The sequence below is a fragment of the Serinus canaria genome, chromosome 2 (assembly GCF_022539315.1).
Source record: "Serinus canaria isolate serCan28SL12 chromosome 2, serCan2020, whole genome shotgun sequence".
NCBI lineage: Eukaryota > Metazoa > Chordata > Aves > Passeriformes > Fringillidae > Serinus > Serinus canaria.
In genome coordinates, this window is record NC_066315.1 from 80,623,890 (window position 1) to 80,642,037 (window position 18,148).

The 18,148-nt window shown below is 37.7% G+C and overlaps 1 protein-coding gene across 6 annotated transcripts in view; it reads left to right on the top strand.

Annotated features, from left to right (window-relative positions):
* SEMA5A (semaphorin 5A) overlaps window positions 1–18,148 on the top strand; it is a 314,081-nt gene that overhangs the window by 181,363 nt on the left and 114,570 nt on the right. For all 6 annotated transcript variants that reach the window (XM_030230394.2, XM_030230426.2, XM_018907145.3 and 3 more), the window contains 3 exons: window positions 8,274–8,559; window positions 11,821–11,956; window positions 15,262–15,466. In XM_030230394.2, the coding sequence (XP_030086254.1) occupies window positions 8,274–8,559; window positions 11,821–11,956; window positions 15,262–15,466 (627 nt within the window). The remainder of the gene's footprint in view (window positions 1–8,273; window positions 8,560–11,820; window positions 11,957–15,261; window positions 15,467–18,148) is intronic.

Here is an 18,148-nt window from a genome sequence, read left to right on the forward strand (position 1 = left end):
AAAATAAAATAAAATAAAATAATAAAATAAAATAAATCTCTTCCAAATGAGAAGCCTTTCCATCTGAGGAGATGAATGTTTGGCTTGTTCTACTTTACTGGTAGACATGATATTACTATTTTTCCTTTTTCTGTCCAAAGCATTTGGTTATTAGATACTCTTACTAAAGTGGTTCTTCTGAGATCACTTTCTTAAAAACACTAATAAAAAGATTATTAATCCAGAGCAGATACTTTTAGTCTTCACAAGCAATAGTAAGAGTAAAATTCTTACAAAGGTGGTTTAGCTAGTGGGATTTAATACAGCTCTGAATCAATGCCTATTATTGTTTGCTAGCAGATTTTTATAATAACTTTTGTTACTAGTGGGATGTGTAGAGAGAATTTATGATCTAAGAATAAAAATTAATTCTTTCAATTTTGTTTTTAAGGATTAATGGAAATGGCTATAATATTTCAGTGTTATCCTTTCATTTTTCTGGGTTTTAATGAAAAGCCTTGTAATTACCTAGTGCAAGCTTTTCTTTTTTATGTAATATTTCATGTAAATCAAAACCAGTGGGTGCTTGAATGTGCAATGTACTCTTTCAGATAAGAGTCCTGACTGAAAATATGCAAAGCATATTCTGCCAGTTTTGCTTATTTTGCAAGAAGATAAATAATTACATTTCTTTGGTCCTGCCACAGATTAAATTTGTTTTTTTCTTTTGTGTATGTCATAATTTTTGCCAGTATCCTAAAATAGGAGAAAAAATGCCTGCTGGTTTTGAAACCTGTCCTTAGGCTTCTTCACTGGAGCAGTTACCAGAGGAAAAATTTGAGAAGTTAAGCTGTGTTTTTCCTTTCAAATTCGTACATCTTCTCCCTGATGGCAGTGGCAGTGTAGGAGAGCAGTAAGTTGGTGTGAAGTGGAGATGCCTCCCCTAAAATTTCCTTTTTCCTGTGCCAGACTAAGTTATTACAAAACACCTTTATGGCATTTCCTTACCAGTTTGAAATGGTAGAAAACGAGCACTACCCATGGAGTTAGGGTATTTTTAGTTCTTTCCTACCCTAGGTAAAACAGCAAGGCCCACCTACCATTTATTAAAAACACAACGAGGCTATTGAGGACAGAGCTTATTTTTTTGTATCTCATCTAGCCTGCTTGTGTCAGGTGCCAGTCAGAGAGGCTGAATGAGGAAGGAGGACACTGCTGCAAGCAGATCATCTATTCCCAACTGCAGAGAGGCACAACAGGAGTGTGATCCTCATTAATGCACACAGCTGTGGTACACAGTGACCCAGAGAGAATGAAAGAACTTAGCACTGAAATGCATCTCAGTCAGGGGAAGGTGGAAAATTTCAAATTTCAGGGAACATGAACACATGAAAACCAGCATTTATCAAAGAAAGGAGGGGACTGAAAGGTTACCTGAATATGAGGAATAATGTCTTTACTGTGAGAGTAACTGTGCTCTGGAACACACGACCCAGAGAGGTTGTGGAGTTTGATTCACTGGGGATATTCAAGAACAGCCCAGTCAGAATCATGACCAATGTACTTTAGGATGACCTGACTTGAGCAGGGAGGCTGAGTGAGATGACCCTTCTAACCTGACTCATTCTCTGATTCTGTGACAGAAAAATTGGAGGTAGAGATGGAATTTCAACAGCAGATATAGGAAGCCTTAAGGTGAAGGGGGAAGAGGATGATTATGAAATTGATTTCCTTTTTATTATGAGAAAAAAGAGGAGAAAAAGTAAAAGAGGAGCATGTTGTAATGGATTGATGCTGTCTCTATTCCAGGCATTCACCAACAAAGCCTCTCTCACTCCACAGCTGGATGGGGAGAGAAAATATAACAAAGGGTTCATGAGTTAAGGATGGGGAGAGATCACTCACCAAATATCATCATGGGCTAAACAGGCTCAAATTAAAGACATGAATTAAATTTATTGCTAACAAAATCAGAGCAGGATAATAAAAGTAAAATAAAACCTTAAAACCCTCCACCTTCCCTCCCATGCCTCCCTCCTTCCCAGCTCTACCTCCTACCCCAGTGGCACAGGGAGACAGGGAATGGGGGTTACGGCCAGTTCATCACCTGCGGCTTCTCCCTCTACTGAGGGTGAGGGGTCATTTCCTTGCTGCACTGTGGAGTCCCTCCCATGGGAGACAGTTCTCCATGAACTTCTCCAGTGTGAGCCCACCCCTCAAGCAACAGTCCTCCCCAAACTGCTGCAGTGTGGGTCACTCTTCCACAGGGTGCAGTCCTTCAAGGACCTGCTGCTCCAGTCTGGGCTGTGCTTTCCATGGGCCTTCCATGGGGTCACAGCCTCCTCTCAGGTATCCACCTGCTCCAGCATGGAGCTCTCCACAGGCTGCAGGTGGATTTCTGCATCCCTGTGGAGCTCCATGGGCACAGCTGCTTCAGCATGGTCTTCACCTCCAGCTGGAGGGGAATCTCAGCTCTGGCCCCTGTAGCACCTCCTGCCCCCCCTTCCCCCCTCCACTGACCTTGGTGTCCACAGGGCTGCTTCTCTCACCTTCTTTGACTCCTCTCTTCGGTGGCCACAACTACAACTGCACAATAACTCTTCTCTCATCTGTTATCACAGAGGCATTACCACCATTTCTAATTGGCCTTGGCCAGTGGCATGTCCATCTGTTGGAGCTGCCAGGGATTGGCAGAGCTGGACTTGGGGAAAGCTTCTGGCAGCTTCTCATGGAGGCCAGCCCTGTAGTCCCCCCCCACCAAAGCTTGGCCATGCAAACCAAATGAACAAGTCTGCAGGGAAAGTCATTTACTTGTCTCCTTCCCTGCAAAACTAGAACAGTTTTGCAGGGAAGAAGAGAAAAGAAAAAGAATTGTCAGTGAAAATATCTGGGGAGAAATGGGTAAGTCATCATAATTGGGTTTTCTTTCCATACCATAACATCTGGTTGGCAAAATCTCCTTAAAGAACACTAGATTCCTCTGTGTCTGGAATTTTGGATTCAATTTTAAGTAACTATCCAAACTTCTGGATCTTTTGATAGATCCCCATACTCCAAATTTCTGCAGGTTTAGAGTGAATTAAAGAAATCCCTATGTATTTTTCACACTTACCCCCCTGCCCTTCCAAATACGGCTTTGCAAGGTGTCTTTCCACTGAATGTAGGTGACAAAATCCATGGAACTCCAGGTGTGACTTTCAAGGGCTTCACTAAGTACTAGAGTAAAAAATGACTGCTGTGACTAAGTTTGCCACTGGCAAATTTGCATCAGCAAAATGATATAATAAATTGCAAAGTATTATACATGTAAGAACACTTTACCTTGAAAATGAAGGAGATTTATTTAAAATAAACAACAGGAAATAAAACAAGGAATTTTGTAATACCATATTTGAAAACAATTTTTCAGAAAAGAAATAATTTCATTTCAGAATTTATTAGAGTACATCAGTAAAAAAAGTAATGAGTGAGCATCCACTTTTATGATTATGCTGAATTGTATTATAAAATCTATCAGCAATATAAGAGAAGATTGGAAAAAAATGTCTGGGATACACAGTTTTAGTGTATTTTGCTGTCCTTGCTATTCCATACCTATAAAATTTTCAATTTAGCAAAAGGAAAAGAATGTAAATGAAATCATGCAGAGCTAAGGCACTGCAAAGGAAATAGTCAAAATAGATTGGTAGCCAGTTACTCTCTTGCAGATTGGCATTTTTAGCACGCATCTTAGGTAATTGTGAAACAGAGGAAAAATACCTATTAATAAACCATTTCCAGCAGTTTCATACAGGACTTAACATTTTACAGTTCAGCTCCTGAGGATGGATATAGCTGTGATGACCACAAGGTTTTTATTTCTTTTGAGACATATAATGCTTTAGGAAAATTTTACTCTGCGAATAAAAGTCGTCCCTAAACCTTCAGGGGCAGTGATGCCTGGACCAGCCTAATGCAAGGTCTGTACTTTTTTTTCCAGCAGCTTCAAAGGGCCACAACTAAATGAATATACTTAATAAATATCCAGAGATGACAGAATGCAACTGCAACTGGACTTTTTTGATTATGTTAATAAGATGAAAGGAAATAATAAAGACTGGCACATCTGAAGCTTAAATTCTTTCCATTGTTTTAAGTGTCCCATTTGAAGAGCATTTCTAGGTGAAATGTAAAGTTTATTCAAAAAGCCTCAAATGCATCTTTCTAGAGTTTAAATGCTATTAAGCATTTAGCTGAATACAATTATTTGGAAGAAATAGGTCTTTAAAGATCAACAGTGTGGTGTGAAACATTGATCTAGTGAGGTCAGTGAACAAGTTCCAGAGAGATGTCATTCAACATTAGAGCAGAATCTAGACTACTAAGATCCTGGATATATTAAGTATTCATATATCTTTGTGTGTACGTCTTATATTGTGTGCATATATACATATATAATCTATCTGATCTGTGTCTAAATCAGAAAAAATAATATTTCAGCTTTCTTTCAACATTTCTGGGGTTAATTTCACTTTTTATTAGGTCTTCAAATGTGAGTGGTCACATCTCACAGGGACAGTCAGTGGAAGTGGCATCTCTTACTTGCTTAGAGTAGGCTTTGGACCTTTAAATCCTTAAGGTTAATCCTTTAGGAAAGTATTTTCTATTTCCTGTCATTTGGTTAACTCTGGAAGCAATAGCATCCACTAACTATGTAAATTAAGCCATGTTAGATTGCTTCAGAAGTGAAGTTATATGGATTGAGGAGCACAAGTGTACTTTCTTGCTCCTAAGTTCAAATAGCAAGAAGAGGCCAAGACTATCTCAGATGCTCTCAGGGAGCTCTTTTATGTTCCTCTTTGCCATTTCTATCCACAGAAAAATTTCTGTACAGTTCCTCTCATCCTTTTACCCCTCAGAGTGTATCCACACCACTAAATGAAAAAGGCTCAGGAAATAAGCTTATGCATGACACCTTTGGTGGGTGGAAAGGGAGAATAATCTAAATAATCATTGTGTTTTCCTGTTAAATACTTTCACATTAAGAACAGAGACTGTGATCCCCAGAAAATGTGGGTTTGTCTCCAGCCTTCAGAAAAGCAATATTATTATTTCTGGTTGAAGCACTATCTTGGCTTGATATGGTTGAGTTGTCTTTTTTGCAGTAACTTAGAAGAGTCTGTGGGGAAGCATCCTTGTTGGGCAGTGCTCACACTGCTTTCTGAAGGAAATTGTAGAAATTCCCAGGATTTGTGCTGAGTTAGCAAACAGAGTAGTGTGTTTGCCCAGGGGCAGCACTAAGTAGCCACCCAGTGCTTTCAGGGCTTGGGCTGGTGCTCTGCGTAGCACCGCTCCGTGATGTACGCTGGAGATATGTTTTGGGTCACATTGACACTCATTTTCTTGCTTTCCTGATTACACTGGTTCCATTTAATTTGGGAAAGTCTAGTCAGCCTGACACATCCATAAATTGAGTATATAAAAACCCTTTAGAGGTTGTATATTATATTCGTGACATTATTACAGGTTGACATTCTCTTACTAGCTGTATTGTGCCACATCTTTGAATCCTTGCACTTGTAGTGGTGATCTGATAAATCAGAAATGAGATGTGTTTGCCCTTCCAAGAGCTATTTGCAAAGTCAGCATGAAACAAGAGAGTCACTTCATTTGCTGCATTAAAAACTTACATGGTAAATCTTCCATGTCAACTAATAGCAGTTCACAGCACAATAGTTGGGCACATAAGCCCTGATTTTTCCTAGTTGAGATGCTACTTTTTCCTTTGAAGTTTTGAAGTGACCCTGTTCATTTTTTCTCAAAGAGAGGATGAAATAAATCTGACGTGATAATCTTTTCATGTCCACTGAATTCCCTAAGTAACACTGAGATTATTACATTTAATGCAAACAAAAGCAGTTTTCACAAGTTTCAACAGCAGGTCACAATGTCATTGGTTCATAATCAATAAAGGATAGGTTTTTGCAGTTGTATATATTGTTTTTCAGTTTTGAAGCCATGAAAAATGAGCGCTAGGTATTTTTTATTCATCTATTATGATTATCAATTCAACTTTAAAATACTGTCTTTTGAAAGGTTGACATGGATTTTCAAGAGCCCTGAATACATTCTGAAGGCATTCCATATTATTTTTGCTCCTATATTTTGTGAAGTTTGTTTTTGTAATTCATCATTCCTTATGCTGAGTGATTTCAATAGTGTTTTTTAAACTCTGCAGTGAGATTCTGTGCTGCCAATGTAGATACCTTTTTATATCAGTGGGCCTCCAGTGAGAAGTATCTTCAGGCCTGATGGCAAGGCAGGGCCTCCTTTTTTTAATGTTTGTACAAAATGTTTTGTGTGGGTGGATCAAATTGATTTTGAGTATTTGCACAGTAGTTTTTTGAAGCCTTTGAAGCAAAAATCTCTATTGTAATGAAAGTTTTACACAGATGTGGAATGAAGATTTAAGGTTCTGGTAGGGTTAACATTACTAATAGTTTAGTTCAATTCTTTGTATATTGTCAGTGTAATTTTATTTCTTATTATGTAAGTCCTGTTCAACTATTTTGCCTTTTTTATTCCTTTTTTTTAAAGGATACAAATGCACTGATAGTACGCAACTTATGAAGGCTCAAGACACCAACATCTTAAAATTGTTGGGTTGTTATCTGCCAGCAAAATACCTGTGCAGCTCTGAATGTGGAAAAAAAGTGGTGTGTTCCAGACTGCTCTCAAGGAAGCACTTCATAAAATAGAGGGTGAAAGTTACAGGGAGGAGTGAGAGCACGTTTGGATCTGCTCAGCTTTATACATCTGAGGCAGCTCATAATCACTGCTGCCAAAAACCTGCCCTGGGAACTCTCAGCTCAGCAGAGAGAGATGGAAGCAGCACAAGAGGCCACATTAGCTGGGATCTGGTCTGTCTTTGAAAAAGAGTTTTCTGACAGTTTGGACTGCTGTGAGGCAGTGCTGGCTTGCTTGCCTTTCTAGTGCCCCTCCAAAGTTCTGATAGGTTTGAGATACTCCTGTAAAATGCTTACATCAAATTACAGCAGCCTTTTTTTATACAATAATGCTGTCAAAAAATATTCATCTATTAATTTTATTTGAAGTAATTCCTCACAACAAATGCTTTTAAAACAGTTTTTAAATTTGTTTTTACATTTCAGTATAAAATTTGTAAAGTAGAAACGAAAGTTTCCTTGTTTTTCAGAGGTATCAGTGTTCTAAAATGGTTTCTTGTACAAATGGGGCTCTTCTTCACAAATCTGTATATCAAATTTATCTTTCCTTTAGGAACTTGTCAAGTTTTCAACCTCTTCTAAGGTCACGGACTTCCCTCAGTTCTAGTAATACTTTCAGGAAATAGACCACATGTTTATTGTCTTTGGTATCCACTGTTCCTTTTTTTCCTTCCCTTTCAAGAAGTATTGCCATCTGTTGCTTTACAGATTTTTTTTTTTTTACATATTCTCTAATTTCTCCTTCATTACCATCGGGTTTTTGATCTTTTTTTGGTGAGTTTTTTGATTAGTTTTCAATAATTGTTTAAATGAGAAGAAAGAAATCTATAATGCCCTCAAAAGCATTAAGCAAGATAGGGTTGAAATGCAGTTATCTTACCATCAATTATTCTTGTGTAGTTCTCTTTTCTTTTAATTACAGCCTCTGAGCACATTTTTACTCACCATCAATTACCACCCGTTATCCTGCTCATCTGGAGTAATGGCATGGTGGCAAAGCAGAAACAGAGTTAAAAGATAAAGCAATTACATTGTAAGAATTCACTGTGCCCTTATGTGAAGAATGAAAACTCCAAGACACTTTTGAGGGTTGAATACAGTGAGCTGAGCCAAGGTTGCCCAGCACAGTCTTGTTCTAGAAACACCTGGAGCAAAACCTGTCAGGCCACGTGCCGTGGTTTGACCCCAGATGCCAGCTCAGCTGGCTTTTGTGCTGGTGGAGAAGGAAAAGGCCTTGGCTCTGTGTAAGTGCTGCTCAACAGTGACAAAAACATCCCTGAATTACCAGCATTGTTTCCAGCATAAATCCAAAACACAGTGCCATGTTAGCTACTATGAAAAAAATTAAAAATTAACCCAGCCAACCCCAGCGCATCATGTTCATGTATCTCATAATCCCAGCTGGATGTGAGCTGGTCTATTCAGATGTCATGGTGCCATATCCCTAAAGGATATCAAAAAGTGTGTTTATCTAAATATAATGCTTAAAGACAAACCCAACTTCCACGTTAGTATGAGTGCATATATCACAAGAAGGCAATAAATGATCTTTCCTTCTGTTCTTTTCAGAACCAAATTTTGTGTCATCTTATGATATTGGGAACTTTACCTACTTCTTCTTCCGGGAAAACGCAGTGGAACATGACTGTGGGAAAACAGTTTTCTCTCGTGCTGCTCGGGTGTGCAAAAATGATATTGGTGGCAAGTTTGTGCTGGAGGATACCTGGACTACCTTCATGAAAGCTCGTCTGAACTGCTCTCGCCCTGGGGAAATTCCATTTTACTACAATGAACTTCAGAGTACTTTCTTCCTGCCAGAACTGGACTTGATCTATGGCATTTTTACCACTAATGTGTAAGTAGACTGAATGATACATTTAATTTTCTTGCTGTTTGTGATAGCAAAACCTAGAACTTCTGAGCTACTCTTTTCTGCATATGCCAAGTAAACATCATAAATTTAAACTGTTGTTTTGCCCAATCCACTGTTTTCTGTGAACAAGTATCAGTTCCAAATGTTTCCCACATGAATTGTTGAAAATATGAGAGAAGGAATAAATTCTTATTATTTCCTTACTGCAGGGAGCCAGTTGTGTTTAAGACTATTCTGTCATATTCTTCAGTTATTGTTAGGAAGTAATTAACTTTTATTTTTACTTTTGTAATACTCAAATGCATTATGTATTTATGAAATGAATTGTAATTGCAATGTGACACAATCATGAATTTGACATGATGGAATTTGTCCAGGTCATAGAGAACTCATCCTAAACAGCACAAGAGGTGCTCTTAGGTATTTTAATATAGTTCTGACATGTCCTCATGTGAATTTGAAGGTCAAACCAAGAATTTAACCTAATTTTAAGTGAACCTGTTATATCAATAAGGTAAAATTAAGGAAAAAAATTACAATTTGGTCTTAAAAATTCAAATTTGTTAAATATTAAAAAGTTGGATAGACATAGAAAAAACATACATTTATCTCAGAAATGTCCTTTTTAAATTTAAACATGATGACTGGTGTTCAAATGCTGCTCAGTGAGAGCAGCCTCTGAGTTACGGCTATACAGCCCAATGCTCAGACCACTGGAATAATTTCTGATTTTGAGTTCTGATTCTCCAACCTTCTTGTACTGTCTTGCTCTGTAAATCAGTTTTGTCTAGGTTTTTAAAGGTCCTTGAGCACCTAAACCATAGGTAAGGCACCCTTGAACACAGGAATGCCTGCCTTTTATAATATTCATTGACCAGGTGGAAGCATTCACAAGTTAATGCCAACAAATTATGATCTCTATGCATTCTAGACAGTGAGCATGAATTTGAGCTTGTTTAGGCATCTTCCAGACTGAGGCTCACCCCTGAGCTGGCAGCTCGGGTTGTGAGCAAGACTAGTGATGAGATGCTTGCATGAGACTGGGGCAATTCCTAAGTCTTGATGTTGGATGGTGAGCTCAGCCGGTTTCTGCAATGGATTAATGTAGGAAATCTAAACACTGTTATGGAAAGAGAAGAGCAGAGACTTTGAGATTACTGAGGATAAGAAAATTTGCTGTTGTTTCAATCAGTATTTTAATCTTGTTTTTCTGCTTTCCTAGCTAGTTCATATACTAAAAGACAGGTATTTGTCAGGTGGCATCCACATACACTCTTCAGCAGGATCTTTCTTGAAAAGTCAAAGTAGCCTAGACATGTTCCTGCCATGAAAAGCCTGAGCGGAGGAATTCCGCTCTAGAAAATCCACGTGACTTTGGCCATGGAATGGGAATGATGTTCTTGATGCTTCCTGGCTCTCCTGAAAATGGACTTGCTATTGTTAAGACTACCTTTGCCACGTGAAAGTAGACAGTATTTTAACCCTTGCCTCTTCTTTCCTCTTCCCCTGTGGCCCAATGTTCTGACTGTCCAAGAGAGAGGAACTGTCCAAAGAAGAACCAATTAGTTATAACTGTTGGAGGGTCGGGTTTTTCAGTTGCTCTGTTTAAATGCCTGCCATCAAATGTTGTAGCTAAATTTTTTAGAAATTTTTGAAATATTTTGGAGCTAGGATTACTTCCCCATGCTGACTCCTGTTCATAGGTAGTTTGTAGAACTCATATGATCCACCTTTCTGGCCTGCAAGTGACGGTGGAGAAATGCAAGGGTTTCCTATGACAGGGAACAACATATTCCTTTCTGTTCATGAAACATCATCAGATAAAACCTTATGGCATTCATAATTCTTCAGTCTCAATATCTTCATAATTAAAATTAATTTGTTGTACCTTAATGCTTTTTTAATATAGTTTAATATACCTGTGGAGGGAAAAAATGGAAACATTTCTCTGACACCCAAACACGGACCTTTTATACATCATTGACTATAAAGTCCACTATAGCCACTGCTTCATAAAAAAGCTGATTATGTTTCTTTCAAACTATCCAAAAAGTCTATAAACATGAGTCTCGTGTTTATAGAAACATGAGTTCTCATGGGACTTCATGAAATTCAAGAAAAAATTGGTACAGTTAATAATATTAGTGAGATGCGTTTAGTGATATAAACAGGGATTTTTCAGCTCCAATAATGATTGATTCTGCAGAAGTTGTAAACATGAAACTTCAAGTTTTGGGCTTTCTTTTGGCTTCCTTTGAAATAAAAAAGACAAGCACAAGAAAGCAAGTTGCTCTTTTGTCCTGGTATTTAATTTGTATGTCCTAACTCTTTTTTCAGTTCTTAGAGGGTTTTTTTTTCCATCATTATGGAGTTTCTACAGTAGGTTTTCTTAAGCCTTGTGTAAATTCCAGGGTAAGCTTAAAACAAAATAGTGGGGAAAATAGAAACAAACAGAGAAGAATGCTGTGTGGATCAGTTGCCAGCAGTTTAAGCTGCAACAGGAAAGCAATTGACACCTTCATTATCTATTCCATTATCTCAAAACGAGGAAAAGAACAATGCAGCTTTTCATATTCACAGCTTTCATAGCTTTAAGATTATATTCTTTACACTATGCAGAACTATTTCATTGCCTTGTACATCACATTTTCAGGGCAAACCCAGGAAATTGTGTGTTTTGTCCAGCTGCCATTGATTGATGTTTATTTTTTTAACATGATATCTTGTAAGCAGTTGTTTTCTCTTGATGGGTTTCTGCAACTTGCATTCTTATTGCTGTACAACATCTCTTGGAACACAGGATTTTGGTGGATGTGTCTTGTCCAGGGATTCCATAGGATCTAGAGTCATACCACACATTGAAAAACCTTACTTATGTTACGTATACCCTGAGAATAATATCATTCTGAACTTTGCACTAGAAAAGGGGTGTCTCAGGGTATTAGAAGTATAGTACAGTATTAGAGAAGCAGCACAAAGTAGGAAGTTCCAAGTTTTTCCCCACACAAGCTTCTTGGTAAGGCTGACAAATATTTTAAATGCCTATGCTAAATCAAATATTTTAAATGCCTGTGCTAAATCAGTTAATCATTTATCATTATCTTGAGATATCATCTCCTGGCTGATCATATCTGCTTCATTAATTACTTGAAGGATTGAAGAGTTATTGCCTTTTTATTTCTTTTTCAGCAATTTGACTTCATAGTGTTATTACATAGGTTAATGTATTTATTTCTTTTGCAGGAACAGCATAGCAGCCTCAGCAGTTTGTGTTTTCAATCTGAGTGCCATAACTCAGGCCTTTAATGGACCCTTCAAATACCAGGAGAACTCTCGCTCTGCTTGGCTTCCATATCCCAATCCTAACCCTAATTTTCAGGTATGGAAATGTGGGAGAAGGACAATATTTTATGTGAGCTTTCCTCAAAGTACTGCATGGTTCATAAATTATAAATCCAGTTTTTCACTATATTGTAGCCTAAGACATTAAAAAAAGCCTAAATTTTAAAAAGTGCTTAGGAGAGCCCCTTATTTCAACAAATTTAATTTTAATTTTATCCTTCCACAAAAATATTAGGATTGAAAAACAGATGTACTTTGAAGGGTAGGAGAAAAAAGGCTTGACTTTAATCTTCTGTCAAAATAAAACACTGTGGTTATCTGTCAAGGTGACATTAACTCCTGTCTGAAGTATGATCAAACTACTATTCTCTTTTACATTGCGTTTATGCCATTAGGACTTAAAGAAAGGAGCAGTGTCTGGCAGAAAAAAGAAAGTGAGAGGAGGTGGTAAAGGAGGAGTGGTCAGAATTTTATATATTTTTGTGTGCAAGGTGGTTCACACTCCCTGAAGAGTCAGATTAAAAGAATTTGTGACATGTTCTTCCCCTCATTTGAACTTGTTGGCCTCAGAGGGGAAGGAATCTGCATCTGTCTGACAGTGTAAAACCAGTTAGTCCAGGGTGGGTCATTTAGAAGAACTCTGCAAAAAGAAAGGGGTATTTCAGTAAGCACATATGCATTGTTTTCATCTTTTTCATCGTCACCACTCCTACCAAAAAATTTTAATGAGTGTGTTTCTTGCAAGGGATATGGAAGGAAAAGCAGCATTAATGTTGTGATTAACAACAATAGCTTTTGACCAAGGTATTTAAGTGTAGTCACCTCTATCCACCTTTCACCCTCACTTAATCTCAATGCAATTTCACAAGTTCAATTCTGCTCCTGGAACAGCCTTGCCTAGCTTGTAAGAGTCATAAGGTCTTTGCTAGCATGAAAAAGAATCACCCATTTGGGATGGTAGGTAGTTTTATTACTTCCTGATCTATGGAAATGAAGGAAAATAAGGCACAGGTTACAGGCTAGAGCCGTGTTACCTTTCCAAAGTAGTTTGTTTGTCATCAGCTAAAACTCTAAGTATGCCAGAAGCCTGCACAAGCAGGCTGTATTTGTATGCAGCTTTTCAGCTGTTGTAGAAATACTTGTATTGTCAAAGTAGTGATAGGGAGAGGGTCTAAGAGAGGCTAAATTTTTGAAGGAGAAAGCCTGAAAAAAGGCTTGTATATAAAAATCCTATCACCTTTCTGACTAGGTAAGCACATCCAATAAAACTTATTAAACTCTCCCTACAAACTTTGCATTAATGTGGTGTTAATTATTGTGAGAGCAGCCCACTCTGAATGGTACTTACAAAGAAAGATGACAGCCTGATGGCTGTGTAAAAACAGTTTAGGTCTCTGCTGAACTGTTAGTTCATGTCTCCAAGTCCCAGTCAAGACAGGTGTTGAAATTTATTTCTTAGATGGCCTGGCTGATTTTAATGCAGCTTGTGCTTCATCCAATTTACAAGAACAGTGACAACAGTTGTATCATATCTCACTGAGCCACAAACAGTTTTGAAGGCAGAGCTAGTGTTCAGAGCTGTTATGTGGCCTTTTACAATACAATATTGAAGGAAATGGATGTCAACTGGTCTCTAGGTATCTCTAATGTCCAACTTCTCTTCTTTTGCTGATGCTGCTTTTTATTCCCTTGAATAACTTTCTGCTACATTTCTGGCTCCATAACTGCAGCAGTGATGCATACTAGAAGTTAGTCTAATGCTTAGAGGTTTAACCATTTTTTTTGTGGCTTGACTTTGTGACTTTAGAGTACACACCTCACATGGATGAAATATATTCATTGACTGAGTCATTGGTTTCCTTCTGAGAAAAGACTTTGGCAGAGTAGTTTTGACAAAGAATCAGAAGTTCTGTTTGTGTAGTCCCAGAAGTAGATTTATCCTCTGAGTATTCACCTACTCAGTAGCAAAAGAGAGAAATCTGCCATTTGAAGGAAGACTACTGCTATGTAGATATAGTAACATCGGACATTGTATTTCCAAGGTTGGTTTATATTCATGAATTATTTTCCATTTTTGAGTACTATTGGAGTCCCAGTTTTGAGGAACATTGTTTTCTTCAGAGATCATTGCTTTTCTCTTTGGACAGGGTAATGTCTTATCATAAGTCCAAGGACCATTTACATTTCAGAGTACTATGGCTATTCAGTTGGAATTTTTCCTGCTTGGTAGATCAGAGAACTTCTTTGGTGTGGTTTATTTTTTTCACTGGTCTGACATACAGAGCAAGTTTCCTGCCAGTTGCTAATTTATCATTCTTCTTCATCTGATCTCCCATTATGAAATATTTGTTTGACTTTTTTTAACATTTGTGGATTTCGAACAATCACTCAATTTTGGATTGAAATTATGGTAATGATAATAATTAAAAAAACTGGTATGGTTTGGCACAATATTTTGCTCATGCTGTAATTCATGCCATACTTTATGACATAGTAAAGCAGAATAAAAACGGTGACTTAGTTATGCCTTTCACATCACTCAAATATTTGATAAATATTATGAAGTAGTGCTTTACTTCTCTGATGCATTTATGCCTGAGTAAACATGTAAATGTTTATATATTCCCATGCATTAAGAAGCTTTCTCTTTTGTGTCCTTGGTTGAACACAAATATGTTATAATTATCTCCCCGTTATTTTGCTTCGTTTATTTGTGTTTGAAACTTGTCCATGCAGCTAGTGGATGTTTTCCTTTAAGAAAAGAGCACAGTTTTATTGTTTAAAATATGGTCAGTTTTAATGCAAAGAAGTCTTTGCTGTGGATAATATTTCATAGAGCTCTGCACTGTCAATTTTTGCTACTTAGGACAGAGTTCTAAGAGTCTTCTAGAGCTATATCTTCTACTTACACCTGGTATTCCTGCCAGACCCCTGGCATGGGGTTTCCTTGTAAAATTTGTTATGTCTTTAGAACTCAGGTCTGTGAAAATTGTACGAAAACTAGACAGAAAATCATTTGGCTTTTTGAATGGCAGTTTTTCTCCTTCCTGCCCTATGAGCATGGGATATAGCAAAATATCTCCATAATCCACTTGTGCTGGTCAATCTGGTGCTCTTCCATATTGTTTAGAATTAGGGAGCCTCCATAGTACTGCCTCAGGAAAACTGAGCTCCCTGAGTCCTTGGGCAGTCTGGTTAGCACCAAAATGGAACCTGAAAGTCAAAATCCACATTGTCATTACAAGATATGCTCTTGCTTTTATTTTCTTGTGCTGTAAATCAGAGAGTAAATCTATTGTTATTGTTGACACATACAGTCATGCTATTTTTCTGTCTTTACAGTGTGGCACCATGGACCAGGGTTTGTACGTAAATCTGACTGAGAGAAATCTTCAAGATGCACAAAAATTCTTCTTAATGCATGAGGTTGTTCAACCAGTTATTCCAATTCCTTACTTCATGGAAGACAACAGCCGATTTTCCCACGTGGTTGTGGATGTTGTGCAGGGCAAGGACATGCTTTTCCATATCATCTATCTTGCCACAGGTATGAATCTTCCTTGCTGGAATACCTGCAAAAGTTCACGATGTCTTTGGGTCTTAATGTTCTGTTAATTACTTATGAAATACGTGTACAGCATCTTGATCATCAGCTTTTCCTCTTTGACACAATCACCTGTCTATCTTCTACCTTTTGTAAATAGATAATTTAGCCACTACAATGTCTTTTATGTTATTTTGTGAGCTCTGATTTTGGTCTCTGTTTCCTGTTCTCTTTGAAGCTGTGAAGCTTGTAAATCAAATCAAGCACTGGAAATTCTACAAACAGGACTTCCAAAGTGTCACGATCTTTTGTTTCACTTAGTTAAAGGTACAAAGTTAAGGGCCCAAGACAAGATGGTTTAGGACTCTCTGATAAAGAAGTAACTTTGTAAATATCAAATAGAACTACTTTTTCTGTTTCTGAATTTTTTCTCAAATATATTTTATTAACTTTGCTTTTCATCTCATTTTTAAGATATTCATTATGCAGTTTTATGCCCTGCCTCATTGCTTGCCCATTTATATGTAAGCTTAGCATGAAAAGAAAAACAACCCTCCACCTTGTATTGTCTTCATTAGAGCTCTTGCCTTCTTGGTTCAAAATTTCAAACTTAAAAATAATGAGGGTTTTGGAGAACTGTTTTGCAGAACAAAGGTGTCCCCAGCTAAGATTGAAATACTAAATTGGACTAATATGTTTAAAGACTCAAGGCATAAAACTTAGGATAGTTTCTAAGTACCTGGGCTTGTGCACATTAGTAGGGAATAGTTCATCGAAGCAATGGTTTGTTAATGTTGAGTTTGTCTCATTGTGCTCTTTGGAAGCTGGGCAGTAACAGAAAAGCTTTTGATAGGTTAAAATATGCTTGGATTTGACCAGTTCTGCTCAAAACAGCTTGTTGGTTGGTAAATCAGAGCATTTTAAGTGAAATCATGCCAATGCTAAGTGGTGTTTGTATTGTAGAGACCTGCTGACCAAACCTGAATTACAGATACATTCACTGAATTGGTTTTATGTGTAGAGACTATCACTACATTGAGGGATATTTACATTATTTACAGTCTTGGAAGCACCAAGAAGAATAACTTTTGTCATAATTCTGATTGTCTTTAGCTTTCAGTTTCCCTTGGTGTGTAACCATTTACATTTGAGTCAGCAAGTGAGGATCTAAAATTTTACGCTTCATGGTTCATTAATAAATTGTGCTCAGGAGTGATTCTGTGTTCTTTTTGTTCTGCTAAAAACCTATGTTCCTTGTGATGTATGCTTGCCTTTCACTTTCATTCTTCTCTGTATGTCTGGTTTTGATCATTCATGGAAGCAAGGTACTTATCTTAGCTGGATCTTTAGTCTAAACTCTGCACATGCTTTCCTGTAAGTGGACAGTGTATCTTTTATAAGTGTGAGAAAGCATATAATAAAACCCCATTCTATTCTTGCAGTTTTCTTGATGTAGTCCATTCTATTTCACATGTATTTCACTGAATCACAGTGGATCTTGTTAACATTTCTTTTACCCCAATGGAGTTTAGGTGTTCGGACTTATTTTCTAAGAAATATTAATATTCACTTTAGGTAAAATTTGTAATTACCACATGTTTATATACAAATACCACAGGTACAGTGGATAAGTGTACTTTAAAAATCCCAAGATGTACGAAATTACACAGTATCATTTATTTATATGTTAAGATTGTAAAAGTAAGGTGGTACTTTGCCTACTTCTGGGGTACAGATTATAATTTTAATTTTGTTAATTTTGCAGCATCCGATTTCTCCTGAGCCCTGCCTTTGCTTATGTAGAAACTGTGGAGTAGTTAGCATTGAGTTTTTATCATAAACTGAATATGGTAAAAGATTACTGAGAAATTACCACTACTTCTGTAAACACGAGAAAGCAAAAGGCAGTGGCCTTAACTTTGAAAATGAACAATAATTTTGGAAATAACCCAAGTTTAAGGATTTTGAATTTCCCCAGTGTCCAGCTTTACTCCCACATAAAATGTCCTCTACCCTAAGCTCCTAAAATCATAGAGCATGTGTATATTTGGGAGAGGTGAAAGACTGGGGTGACAGTTACTACTAGTCTGTGAATTTTTGTCATTATAATTTCCTGGTTAAATTTATTTGAATTATTAAAAGTATTGGTAAATTAAACTTGGAATTAAATTTTTGCCACAATGCTGCATCTTCAAAAAAGAGACAAAGTAATAAAAGATGACAAGCAGAAAAGTCCCTGGGAGTGCTGGTCAACAGCCATGAAACATGATCCAGGTGTGCCCAGGTGGCCAAGAAGGCCAAGGCATCCTAACCTGTATCAGCAACCATGTGGTGAGCAGGACCAGGCTGTGACCTTCCTCCTGTACTCAACCATTGGTGTGGCTGCCCCTTGAAACCTGTGTTCAGGCCCTCCACTGTAAAAAGGACATTGAGGGGCTGGAGGGTGTCCAGCAAAGGGCAGCAGAACTGGTGAAGGGTCTGGAGCACAAGTGTGGTGAGGAGTGCCTGAGGGGGCTGGGGGTGTTTAGCCTGGAGAAAAGGAGGCTCAGGGGGAAATTATCCTCTCTACAGTTGTCTGAGAAGAGGTTGTAGCCAGGTTGGGGTGAGTCTCTTCTCATAAGTAACAAGCAATAGGACCAGAGGAAACCTCGTCCGGTTTTGCCAGAGGAGATTTAGATTGGATAT